At 46.7% G+C, this 12285-nt stretch overlaps 1 protein-coding gene across 2 annotated transcripts in view; it reads right to left on the bottom strand.

The window, feature by feature from the left end:
* Nucleotides 1-12285, bottom strand: part of ALMS1 (ALMS1 centrosome and basal body associated protein) — a 46460-nt gene that overhangs the window by 18918 nt on the left and 15257 nt on the right. For both annotated transcript variants that reach the window (XM_085059323.1, XM_085059322.1), the window contains exons 4-8: nt 11832-11943; nt 8709-10791; nt 6988-7147; nt 4948-6279; nt 4269-4390 (exon numbers count right to left, since the gene is read on the bottom strand). In XM_085059323.1, coding sequence (XP_084915449.1) covers nt 4269-4390; nt 4948-6279; nt 6988-7147; nt 8709-10791; nt 11832-11943 — 3809 coding nt within the window. The remainder of the gene's footprint in view (nt 1-4268; nt 4391-4947; nt 6280-6987; nt 7148-8708; nt 10792-11831; nt 11944-12285) is intronic.

Raw genomic sequence — 12285 nt, forward strand, 5'->3', positions numbered from 1 at the left:
ATATATATTTATATATATAGAAATATATATGTATAATAATATATATATATATATTTTACACCCATGGCCATGTGTGGGGAACAGATCAACCTTCTAAAGTGGCCTCAAGCTGCACCAGAGTACATTTAGAGAGGATTTTAGGAAAAACTTCTCCATGGAAAGGGTTAGCAAGCACTGGAACAGGGAAGTGGTGGTGTCACCATGCCTGGAATTGCTCCACAAACGTGTGGATGTGGCACTCGAGGACATGGTTTAGTGCTGAACATGGTGACAATGGCTGATCTTGGAGGTCTTTTCCAACCTAAGTGATTCCGTGATTCCAACCATCAACATCATTTTGTTAATTTAAGAGTAATTAAAAATTTCAACACTTCCAGTGAGGTGCAGAGAGCAAATCTGAGATAAATGTGCTGCCACGGAGATGGGCCAGATAAGCTTAATTAGAGAAAAAAAAGACAAAAAATCTAGGTTATATTTATTTTTTCCTACTGCTTGGAACAACTGTGGAAGCAGCAGAGTGTATTCCATTAATGAAGTGCAACACAGATCCCTGGATGATTCCATCCCCATCAGCTACTTGGAATTTGGCACCAAAAAGTAGTGGGAAACATTTTTTGGTGTAAACCAAACATATAAACAGGCTGGAAAAACTGTTGTGAAATGCTTTTCTCCACCCCAGATGTCACGACAGCAGTGACTACTCCAGCAAAGCCTGGATCATTATCCCACTTCTCTATTTTTTTAATGCATTTTAGGGCAATAAATCAGATTATTTGATGTGTATTATTGTATTTCCTACAGCCAAGAGGGCCAGAAAAAGCCTGTGGAAGAACACAGGGATGATCCCAAGACTTCTCCTGCCTCCACCACGTGCAAGTTCAACGGCCTGAAGTAATCCAGAGCAACTCCCACCATCAAAAACAGGCACAGAAGTTGTGATAAACTCATCTTCCCAAGCCTTTCACATGTTTTATTGTGCTTGTTATGTGTCATCCTTCCAAAAAAGCTCCTTGTGCCATATGATCCACAGGAGTCTGCAGTGCAAATTTAGAGCTACAACTCTGTGAACTTCCTGGAGAAGGGAGAAAGCTCAGGGAGTGGAAAAGTACAGCAGGGAGTGAAGAAAACACTGCAGCAAGGTGGGGAGAAACTCAGGGCAAAGGGCAGAAGGAGGATGTGGCACCTGTAAAATACAGGTGAGAGATCAGGTCCTCAATTCAGGAGGAAAATCCTGAGACTGAAGATGCTGGAATTGTATTTGTATCCAACAACAACTCCAAAGCTGCCATGGGCAGGGACAATTCCCACTGTCCCAGGTGGATCCAAGCTGCCCTTGGACACTGCAGGGATCCAGGGGCACCACAGCTGCTCTGGCAATTCCAGCCCAGCCCCTCCCCACCCTCCCAGCCAGCAATCCCTCATTCCCAACATCCCAGCCCAAGCTCCCCTTTCCCACTGGGAAGCCATTCCCTGTCTCCTGTCCCTCCATGCCTTGTCCCCAGTCCCTCTGCAGCTCTCCTGGAGCCCCTTTAGGCCCTGCCAGGGGCTCTGAGCTCTCCCTGGCTCCTTCCCTTCTCCAGGGAAACATTCCCAGCTCTCCCAGCCTGTTCCTATGAAATATTCCTGATTTCAAACCCTCTTCAGCCACATTTGACATCCCTCTCCATGCCCACCTCAGTCCCTCCTGAACTCTCTGCTCAGCCAAACTTGGCAAATCAGAAAAAAAAAGCTTCAGTTTTTTCCTGCCTGTGACAAAGAGCTCCAGAAACCCTTGACTGCCTCAAAATATCTTAAGAAATCTTCAGATTTTTTCTTCCCAGAGAAGAACTTTCCCCGAGCTGTCTTGCTTCTCTCTCCTTCTAAACAATAAAATGTCACAGTGGCACCTGAATTTCTTGAGTTGTCAGCTCTGAAAACGAGAGGCAAAGTCTAAATATTCCCAAAGAACATCCACCCCAAACTGACCCCAAACGAAATAAAGGTTCTGCTGGAGGAATTGTTTGCTTGAGCTGTAGGAATAATTTGTCTTTCTCAGTCTTAGAAGTTTAGTAAAGGAAAATGTCTTTTCCTAATCTTTGTTCTGTTCTTTTTAAGTCCAGGCAGGGCAGTTTGGCTCTAAAACTTCCACATTTATTACACACAACAGTTCCTATTCAATTTATGGGAGGTTATTTTGTCTGCTGTGTTTTTTCAGTGCAATAGTTTTGAATAATCTGTATTTTTCAGTGACATGGTGTTTGGCTTGGAGGGAAAAATACATTTATCTTAAGTACAATAAAAAAAACCCCCAACCCAGTCACCTTCACTCTGCAAATTCAAACCATTTTTTATCTCAAATTAAAAACATTGCAGTGCAAAAATATTTTCGAGATCAAAGCACGAAGTGCTGTGGTTGAACTAAAGCAATTTCTTGGCAACTGGGTTTGCAAAATTATGAATTTTTTCATCCTCTAAATGGGACTAAAACAATTCCCAGCTGACACTGAGTCACAGAAAGGTAAAATCCTTGGATCCACACTGCACTGAGTTCATTTTAGGGACAAAGCTGTGATCAAATAAAAGCTAAAAGTTGGGAAAAAAAAAAAAAAGAAGCATTGAGGCCTCTGGTATTTGTGTTTTGTTTCCTCTTTTTTAAGAAATCTGTATTTCTATAGCTAAATAGAATAGCCTTTTTTTTTTCTTTTTTTTTTTTCTTTTTGTCCCCAGAGGTTCGAGCAACCCAAGAATTCCTGGGAAGTTTGGTCTGATGGTTTTTGGAAGCTGCAGTGTCTCTTCCCAGCACTGCTGATCCCAAGAAGCTCCAAACACAGAGTACTCTGAATCCACTGTTAGTCACTCCTGCTAATGCAAAGCTTTTAATTAAAACAAACAAACCAACCCCTGCTGCTTTTCCTGGGAGGCAGGCAGGCTGCAGGAGAAAACAGGGGAAAAAAAAAAAATGAAGGAAAAAAATAAAAAGGAAGCACTTGTGTGAAACAGCAGTCCCTAAAAATCCTGCCACAATCACCTGGACACCAGGCCAGTGCCAAAAATGGACATTTAAAGGGAAAACAAAGGTAAAACATTCCTGCTTCAACAAATTCCAGCCCAGATATGCATTTTATACATGAACTATATGTGATTTTTAGACTAAAAAGTCAATTTGCATTTTAGAAGTGACACAATTCCATCTACCACAAAATACAAAGAGCTGCAAAAACTTATACCATTCCAACAACAATGCATAGATGTTATTCAATAATGACCTGATTTAAAAGAATAGAAATGAAGCCTTTAAGTAGGTCTTTTCTACATGAATATTATTCCTCATTAATGAAAAATATGTAAAAAGGCCATTGGTAATTGCTATGTTGACCACTGCAGAAAACTCCAATTCTCTGGTCACAGTTTAGCACTTAAGGTCTCTGCAGTGTTACATGAGATTATTTTTAAATACTGTTAATTCTATTACTCCATTGGTAAAGAATGTGTGACTTGGAAAATGGCAGTTTTCACATTGAGAGGGCAGTGATGCACAGTTTTATAATTATCCAGATATGGGTAATTCCAGCCCAGATATGCATTTTATAGATGAACTAGAAACATTCCAAAGGAGATACACAAACCTTGGATATTCCAGGGGATATTCTCCCAGAAAACACAGAGCTGATTGAGACTGAAACCATCAGCCCTGACTCTGACCCAGCCCAGCTCAACATCCCAGCATTCCCACAGACATTCCCGAGCTCTTTATGGGAATATCCTGCTCTCAGCACTCCCTGGTTCCCCTCTGGCATCCTTACCCTGCAGAAATCCTGTTTCTGCCCCTGGAACAGCCCAGGACAGGACAATTCCCTGCAGGAATGCTGGGTCTGCCTCTGGAACAGCCCAGGACAGGGACAATTCCTTCCCTCCTTCCCTGCAGGAGCTTTTCCAAGCTGAGCTTTTCCAAGCTGAGCTTCAAGCACCCCAGGAAGTGTTTCCACCCCACGAACACTGAACTCCTTCCTCAGGAGGAGGAGCTGCCAAGGCACAATCAGCAGCTCCACAGATATTTTGTTGGAATTCCTCAAGCCAATCCCGCAGCAGGAGCTTTGGGCATTTTCTTTCAGCAACACCAATTCTCCTCCCACATCTCTGTCCTCCAGGCCTTCCTTTGGGATATCTGCAGCTGAGCCTCACCTCCCACACCCCAACCACCCCAAACTGGCTGGGAAAACCTAAAGAAAACCCCTAAACCCCCCAAAAGCAGGTGCAGCAGCATTTCCCCCCATCTGAGCTGGTTTTACCTTGGCTGGTGCTGATTTCCTGCTCTTTGGGAGCAGCTCTGCCTTTATCTCCTTGATCCTTCGCTGGGTCTCTTCATCCCAGTCTGGCCCAGATCCCTGAGACAGCTTCAGCTTCACCCAGGCTGCCAGAAACACAAACCAGAAGAGATTTCCTTTCCCATTTCTTCTATGAGAAAAGCTTCATAACTTAAAAATCAAAGCTGTGCATTTCTAGTTACCCCAACTGAGAGAACAAAGACCATACAAAATTCCAGAGCTGCTGCAATGGTCAGGAATACAATGGAAAATGGGTCTTTGCAACATTTCTTTGCAGAGATGGATCCAAGACCCTTTCCTGGATTCAAACACCAGCCCAAGCTCACTCACACAATCCTTTCCCAATTCCTGACCTAATAACTGTGTGCACAAAACACTTCCTTGCACTGATGTCAGGCAATGGTTGTCAAACTGGAAAAGCTCAATTCTACCCCATTCTATCACAGTACAGAAAATATCCCTCATTGAAGCCCTGTCCAATTAAAGCTTCTCATGATAATATAAAAGAATCACCTTTAAAGCAGGGAGCAGATTGGGTCCCCTTGCATCCATACCCCATCGTTTCCAGGCAATCCCATAAACACAAAGCCAACCCCAGATGTGCCACAGCACGTGACAAACCCCAGCTGAGACCTCTCCTCACCTCGGATCTTCCTCTCCTGCTCCTCAGCACTCCTCAGGATGTGGTTGGCATCAATCCCAGGGGATGCACTCCTCAGGAGGCTCTGCACTCGAGCAGCCAGCGAATCCCCACTGCTGCTGCTGCTGCTCCCAGCCAGGATCCCTGCAGCCCCAGCTGCAGGCAGCATGCTCTGCAATGTCCCCCTGGCACTGCCAGGCTGCTGGGAGCCCCGAGGCTTCCCCAGGAGGTTCCTGACCTGGGCACTGAGGGAATCCCCACTGCTGCTGTCATCGCTCCCTCGTGTCCCTCCTGCCCTTCCAGCCACTCCAGCGTGGGACAGGGAGCTCCAGGAGCCTCCCAGGACAGCAGGGACACTGCCCAGGGGCTCCAGGGGAGGGGGACTGTCCAGCCCAGGGGCTGTGCCACTGCTGAGGTCGCTGCTGGCACTGCTGTGAGCAGGAGCAGCCTGGTTCCTGTCCATGGTCACACTGCTGCACCCCTCTGGCTCTGACCTTCCCGCTGATTTCCCTGTCCTCAGCTCCTGGCTCATTCCCATCATCCCCTCCCTGCGCTGCAGGCTGACATCCAGAGGGTTTGCCCATCCCAAAGGACAGCTGTCAGAACCCAGAGGATTCCCCAGCCCCTTTCCCCGCACACCCCTGCGGGTTGTGGTTTCATCCCACGACAGTCTCTTGTGCAGCTGAGGGGTTCTGTCCTTCCCTAACCTGGGATCTTTGGGATCATCCTCCTTCCCAGTCACCCTGGAATCTTTGGGATCATCCTCCTTCCCACTCAGCCCTGGGGAAGCCTCCCCAGGCTCTCTGCAGGAGGCTGTGGGGGAAGCAGGATGGCTGAGGCTGGCAGCGAGATCCTCTGCCCGAGCCAGCAGCTCCCGCAGCTCCTGCAGAGCCCCAGATCCCATGGAGGAATGGCCTTCCTGCCCCTCGCTGCAGCTCTGGGATGCTCTGTGCAATTCCCTGCCATCCCTGACCCCAGAGAGCAGCCCAGCAGCCCAGCCCTGCAGGCTGCTCCTCGAGCTCTCAGGGTCACTTTTCCCAGCAATCCAGGGACTCTCCCTGCCCGAGGAGCAGCTGGGAGGATCCAGCTTTGCCCCAGTGGAATATTCTGCATCCCAGGGCATGGAGGATGCAGCAGCCACTTCCAGCTGGGGGTCTGGCACACTGCCCTGGCTCACTGGGACATCTCCCAAGAGCCTGGGGAAGGTGGGAGAGAGATCCTGAGGGGACAGAAGGTCTGAGCCACCCTCAGAGCCCAGGGGAATGGAAATGCTCAGGGTGGAGATGTTGGAGTTGAAGCTCGATTGGGACATCTCAAAGGCTGGCAGCAATTCACCTGCAAAAAACACAACATTCATTAATTTGGAGGCTCCACAACACTGCTGCATCAGCAAATACCCTTTCCTGGACTAGAGGGAGAGGAGATATCAAATACTGGAATATTTATATTCCAAATATTTAGGACAGTTTTTAGAATGAGACCTGAACTAAGATTTCCGTAAGAATTGTCTCCTGAAAGGAATCCTATGCACATTTTCACATTTTAATGATTTATGGGAAAGTCCCTGAGGCCACCTCAACCCTACCTGAGCACCCAGGAATGATTAACCCTGGTAATGCCACACTGATTTGGTTGATGAGGATGATGATGATATTGGGTGGATGATTTAGGAACAGATCTGGTCAGTTATAAAAACACTGACAACTTTTTGTCACACTGAACACACCAAGAAATCCCAGAATGAAAAAGAAACCAAGATTTATTCCCCTCCCTGGAAGAGAAAGCCTGGTCCCATTGCTTCAATCCCAAGATAAAAACCATGTCCTTCTGAAGGACTCTTGGAAGAACAGAAATAAAGGGAATAAAGACACAATGTCCCTGCACTGCCCCATATCACCAATATTCCTGATTCCTTAGGGAGAAAGCAGCTTTTCAAAGGTTTGAATCCTTTCCCAATGCCAAAATCTCCTGCTGGGGATGGGAGAAGCTCAACCCCCATGAATGAACAGAAGGAGCACCCCTGAGCCCAAAGCCCATCCATACCCTGTGCCTGTGCAGGGAGCCTGGGCAGAGTGTCCAGGGAATCCTTCAGGGTCCTGAGCTCCGAGGGGGACAGCTCCAGCTCCTGGATGGAACCCCGGGGCACAAAGGGAGCCAGGATGGTGCCAGGGGACTGCTGGATGCCCAGGTTCCTCAGGTAGATCTGGGAAAACAAGGAATGATGACACTGAGAGAATTCCATGGATCCTGGGGCTGCAGAGCTCCTTCACTCCAGCAGTTCCTCAGTTCAGTAACTTCAGCTTCACCTGCTTAAATTCCATTTAAAGAAAACACAGAAGTTTGGTTTAAAAACCTTCTCCCTCCCCAAAAAATTGCTGCACAGAAAACTTGGGAATTCAAGCCAGGCAGCAGGGAAGTTCCTCATTCTTTAGGACAAGTTTGTTCAAGTCCTCCAGGCAAATAGTTGGGAACACTTTTGTCAGAGCTGTTTTACATATAGACATTACATGCAGGGAAAACAGCCAGAATTTTCCTTGACTTGATCACCCGTAGGGGCAAATTAATTTCAACTCATCCATACTATGTCCTAAACTAGCCAGGAAAATGCAGGAATTATCTTACACATCACAGCCAACTCCATTTCCTATGACTTTATTATAAACTTTCATGTTAACAGCCAGATAAGTGACCTGATCCCCTTTACCTCATCAGTGATTTATGGGAGCAGAATTCCTCAGAACTAGGCTGGGGGATGTGTAATTATAGTCAGGAACAGAAGTCATCTCTGTGTCTCATGAATCTTATTTCAAACACCCTCCCTGCAATATTTATATTTGTTTCACCACGGGTTTGCAAAGACAACAGAGTGAAAAGAGCTTCCTGAGCACATTCCCCAAGACCTGATGATTATGGGAGTCATCTTGTGAGAGGAGCAGCCTCTTACTCAGAGGATAATTACATGTTTGTCATTACCATAAATCTGCATCTCATTTGCTCTGCCACTCCACAGCTATCAGTGCACTTTAACATGGCTGCACAGAGCTCTCCACTGCTCCAAGCCTCCCAAAAACAGGGAGCAACAGGATGGAAAGGAGGGAAAAGAGTCTGGATGTCCATCATGAGAAATGTATCAAGAATTCAGAACTGAGGCCTTAGGAACTGGGGAAAATGGAAAAGCAAAAAGAGAATTCATAGGGAAAAAGGTGATTTCATTTCCAGGGAGTTGTGTGTTGGGTTTGCCATTGCTGAGTTCAGCTCCCTGCCCTCTTCACTCAGCCCCTGAGGATCAGCAGGGAGAAGCTTATCTTCTGATGATCACCAGCTCATTTCTGCCTCATCCTGCTGCCACAGCACTCAGCTATCCCTGGGAAAGACCACAGACTTTTCCCACACCCAATCCTTTCCCTGGCCATGTTAAATATTGCTAAAAGTTATTTTCTCCACCTCTACTTAAGATAAGCTGAACCAATATCATGGATGAAATTCATCTAGAGCACAGCCTAGTGTCATTACAACCATTTATTTCAGCTGTAGTGATTAGATCCTCTCCTAAAAGAGCAGTGGGGGGAAAATGGAGAAGTGAAAAACAAATGGAAACCTCTGAAAAACAAACAAATAATGCTGGGAAAAGAAATGGTTAATTTGGGGGGAAAAATGGATAACTCTGGGGAAAGAAATGGTTAATTCAGGGGAAAAAATTGATAACTGTGGGGAAAAAAAATTGATAACTCTGAAACTAGAATTTAAATTAGAAACAAACTTACTGGGATCCTTTCTTCAATATTCAACTCTTGTTTCTTTGGAGTCTCCAGTGCTGCTCCAGGGGGTGTGGAGTTGTCCCCTCCTGCACTGGGGCAATCCCTGGACACCAGCAGGAAGCTCCCAGCAGAGCCCAGAGCTCCTTGAGGCTCCTCAGAACCAACAGGAAAATTCAAACTCTCCAGGGAAATGGCTCCAAAGTTGCCCATGATCTCGTGACCAGTGGGAATATTCAGGTTGAGGGATTGATTTTCCTGAACATCACAATCCTTGTGCTCATCAGTTTTGGAGTTTCCATCCTTGCTAAGGAGCTGATCAGGGCTGGACACAAACACATCTGGGGCTGAGCTCCTTCTTGTGTTTTCCACATCTTCACCATGAGATCCAGGAAGAATCATTTTTGTTGTGGAGCCTGAAGTGCTGCCAAACCCTCCCAGAACAGGACTGTGCTCTCCTGCAGGCTGCAGAGCCCCCGTGGAGTTTGCTGCTGGGATAACTCCAGCCCAGGATCTGCTCCTGCTGGAAATGTTCACAGCATTGTCAGACTGAGATCTGCTCAGAGCAGGGGCAGGCAGGAAGCTTTTGGCAGGAAAATGCAAACTTCCCAGAGAAGCTGTGTGCCTAGAGGGAGGAACAGCACAATCCTTGGGATCTCTGCTGCTTTTCTGCTCTGATAAAATGTCACTTGATGCCCTGGCAAGTGCACTGGAGGCTCTTCTCCCAGGAGAAAATCCACCTGGGACAGCTGAGCTCATGGAATCTGGAACCTTCTCTGGCTGGCTCACATCCCAAGCTCCCACCTTCTCCATGAAACTCAGCGATGGGAAGGACTGAATCCTGCCAGGGTGAGAGGATTTCAGCCCTAAGGACTCAAAATGTTCACAGTTTTCTTTCAGAGCACTCTGGGATGGATGCTGCTTCCCAAGGGATCCAGGGGGACAGGCAGGAGACTTCCCTGAGGTTTCTTCACTGGAACCTGGAGAGGCCTGAAGATCTGATGGGATCACCAGCACTCCACATTCTTCTGCCTTACTGGTTTTCTTGAGAAATATCCCAGGAGTGGACTGGAAGTTGGGATGAGCCAGGTGTACAGAGAATGAGCCTTCACCCCCCAAACTGAAGGAAGGGGAAATCTCTGTGACTTTGTGTCCTCTCTCTATGGAGAAGTCTGATGCAGTCAGCTCATCCCTGCTCCCTGCAGGCTCTGCTGGCTCTGGGGAATCCTCAGGGCACAGAGGGGCTTCCCTGGCAGTGCCCTCTGGCTGGGTGGGAGGACAGCCCCTGGTCCCTGTCACAGCAGGGACAAACTCCTCCTTCCCACATCTCCCTGCTGGTTGCTCCAGCTGATGATTGAGGGAAGAAGCTCCCTGCAGTTCCTCAGGAACAGCCATGAACTTCAAGCTCTCAGAGCCATTTAACTCCACTCTGTGCTCCTCCACCCCTCCCTGGGCTGGCTCAGAATTCACTGCACTAAGAACATCCTGAGCCCCTGAGTTTCCAGAACATCCTTTCCTCAAGCCATCAGAGAAATTATCTGACACATCAAGCTCAGGCTCCTTCTTTCCTTTTTCCTGCTTCTCCAGGACTCCTGCCTCGCTCCTGAGCATTTTTACCTTTTCCTCCTGTGTTCCCCTTTCGCTTTTCTCTGAGATTTTGGTCAGTGCTGTTGTGTAGGAGGAATTTCCTGAAGATGAGAATTCCTCCTGCCCTGGGGACTTCTTGTCCTCCTCTGAAAGCCCCAAGCCAGCAGCTGAGCCATCTCTGCCACGGCAGGAAAATCCATCCTTCCCAGCCGTGCTCCAGGGCTGCTTTGGAAGGGAAATTCCCAATTCCAGCCCATTTTCCAGCATCTCTGGAGTGGGGATTGCTGCATCCCCCCTGCTCTGGGGAGCCTCCTGCTCAGTGCCACAACCCCCATTTCCCTCCTCACTGCCCAGCAGCTCTGCAGAGCAGGGAATTTGGGAAGCAGTTCTGGGATCTGTGTGTCCAGGTGGGTGGGAAGGCTGGGATGATGTGCAGAGCTCAGGAGAAGCAGCTCCATGGATGTGGGAAGGATCCAGGGATGCTCCAGAAACATCTGGGATTCCTCTGGAAGGGGAGAGAAAAGTGAATTTCTGATCATAGCTTTTATTTCAACATCTCTGGTTAATTATCAGGGGCAAAAGAACTTCAGGTAACAACTGGGATTTAGCAATATTCACCCAAATACTCATCAATACATCCCCTGAAGGAATGCAAGGAAATACAAAAAAATCTATAAAATAAAGGCTTGATGGTAACATCATTATAATAATATCAATTTCTACTTAGTGTTATGTACTTAATATTATGGCAATATTTTTCAACCTGTTTAGGACTGAAACTTTTTTACTGACAGGCTGTTATTAGTTAAATAAATAAAATTAGCTAAATAAAATATGCAATATGTATTTACACATATCTCATCTTGCCTGTGATTTATTAATATAAATCACCTACTGCCATTCCTAATATCAATTATTTTTTAAAGGATATAAAAGCAGCTAGGTCTCAGATAAGCAACAAATTCCTGTAAAGTTATAATACTTGTATTAGGGATTGCTTAATTAATAACTCCTTTCTATTAAACATACCATCAAACCCTAATAAATATTACTCCATGCAAGCAGAGCACCTTGAAATGAAGGTGACAAAGCCTTTTACTGAACCAGCTCTTTCTTTGTGCATTTTAAACCCCAATTTGTATTTTAAATTACCCATATTTAAATTGCACATATTGCCCCAGCAAATACAAACCACAGCATGTATGTATTTACTGTATGTCTGTGTATGTATTTACTCCTGGAAATACAATAATCTGCTTTTTGTCCCCAAAATTTCATGATGTTTATTCCAGAGCCTAAGAAAGCTACAGAGATGTTGAAGAGGGTGGAGTTCCTCATTTTCCCATTTCCTGGGGTACCTCAGCATGACAAGCTTAGAGCAGCCTGGTGCTGGTTTTGCCTCATTCTGACTCTTTTGAAGGCAAAATCCAGAGGTGCTTCTCTCCAAACACACCCAAATCCCCCATTTCTGTGCCCAGAAATTGCCATTATCCAACACTCCTGGCCACCCAGGGGAAACAAACAGCCCCAGTAAGCCCATAGCACCTCAAAGGAATGAAATCCAGCTGGGATCCCTGCAGGAAGCTCTGGTCCTGCAGCACTCGGGTTGAGCTCAGCAGCAGAGGCAGGCAGGGGGAGAATCTGCTCTCCTGGACATCTGGGAGAGACAAAAACACCAACAGAGCACTGAGAGCTGCACATCCCAAAGATCCCAGCTGCAGGGAGGGTTGGAAAATACAGCAGTTTAAAAATTTTGTATAAAGTTTTTTTACAAGGGGTTCTGTTTGTCTTCACCCCAGGAAAAGGAATTTTAGGTTTCTCTCCAGGCCATTGTTCTACCAGGTGAAGTGTGATGAACTCAACGTATCAACAGACTGGAGGAACCCAAAGCTAAAGAGCTATCAGCAGAACATCAGCAGACAGCAGTGGCTATCTACAAACAGCTACCCCAGAGCACCTCCAGCAGGGGTGAAGTGAAATCCTCTCAGTCCTTTCCTCC

This window comes from Lichenostomus cassidix, chromosome 4 (assembly GCF_008360975.1).
Source record: "Lichenostomus cassidix isolate B80296 chromosome 4, HeHo_3.0, whole genome shotgun sequence".
NCBI classification, from domain to species: Eukaryota; Metazoa; Chordata; class Aves; order Passeriformes; family Meliphagidae; genus Lichenostomus; species Lichenostomus cassidix.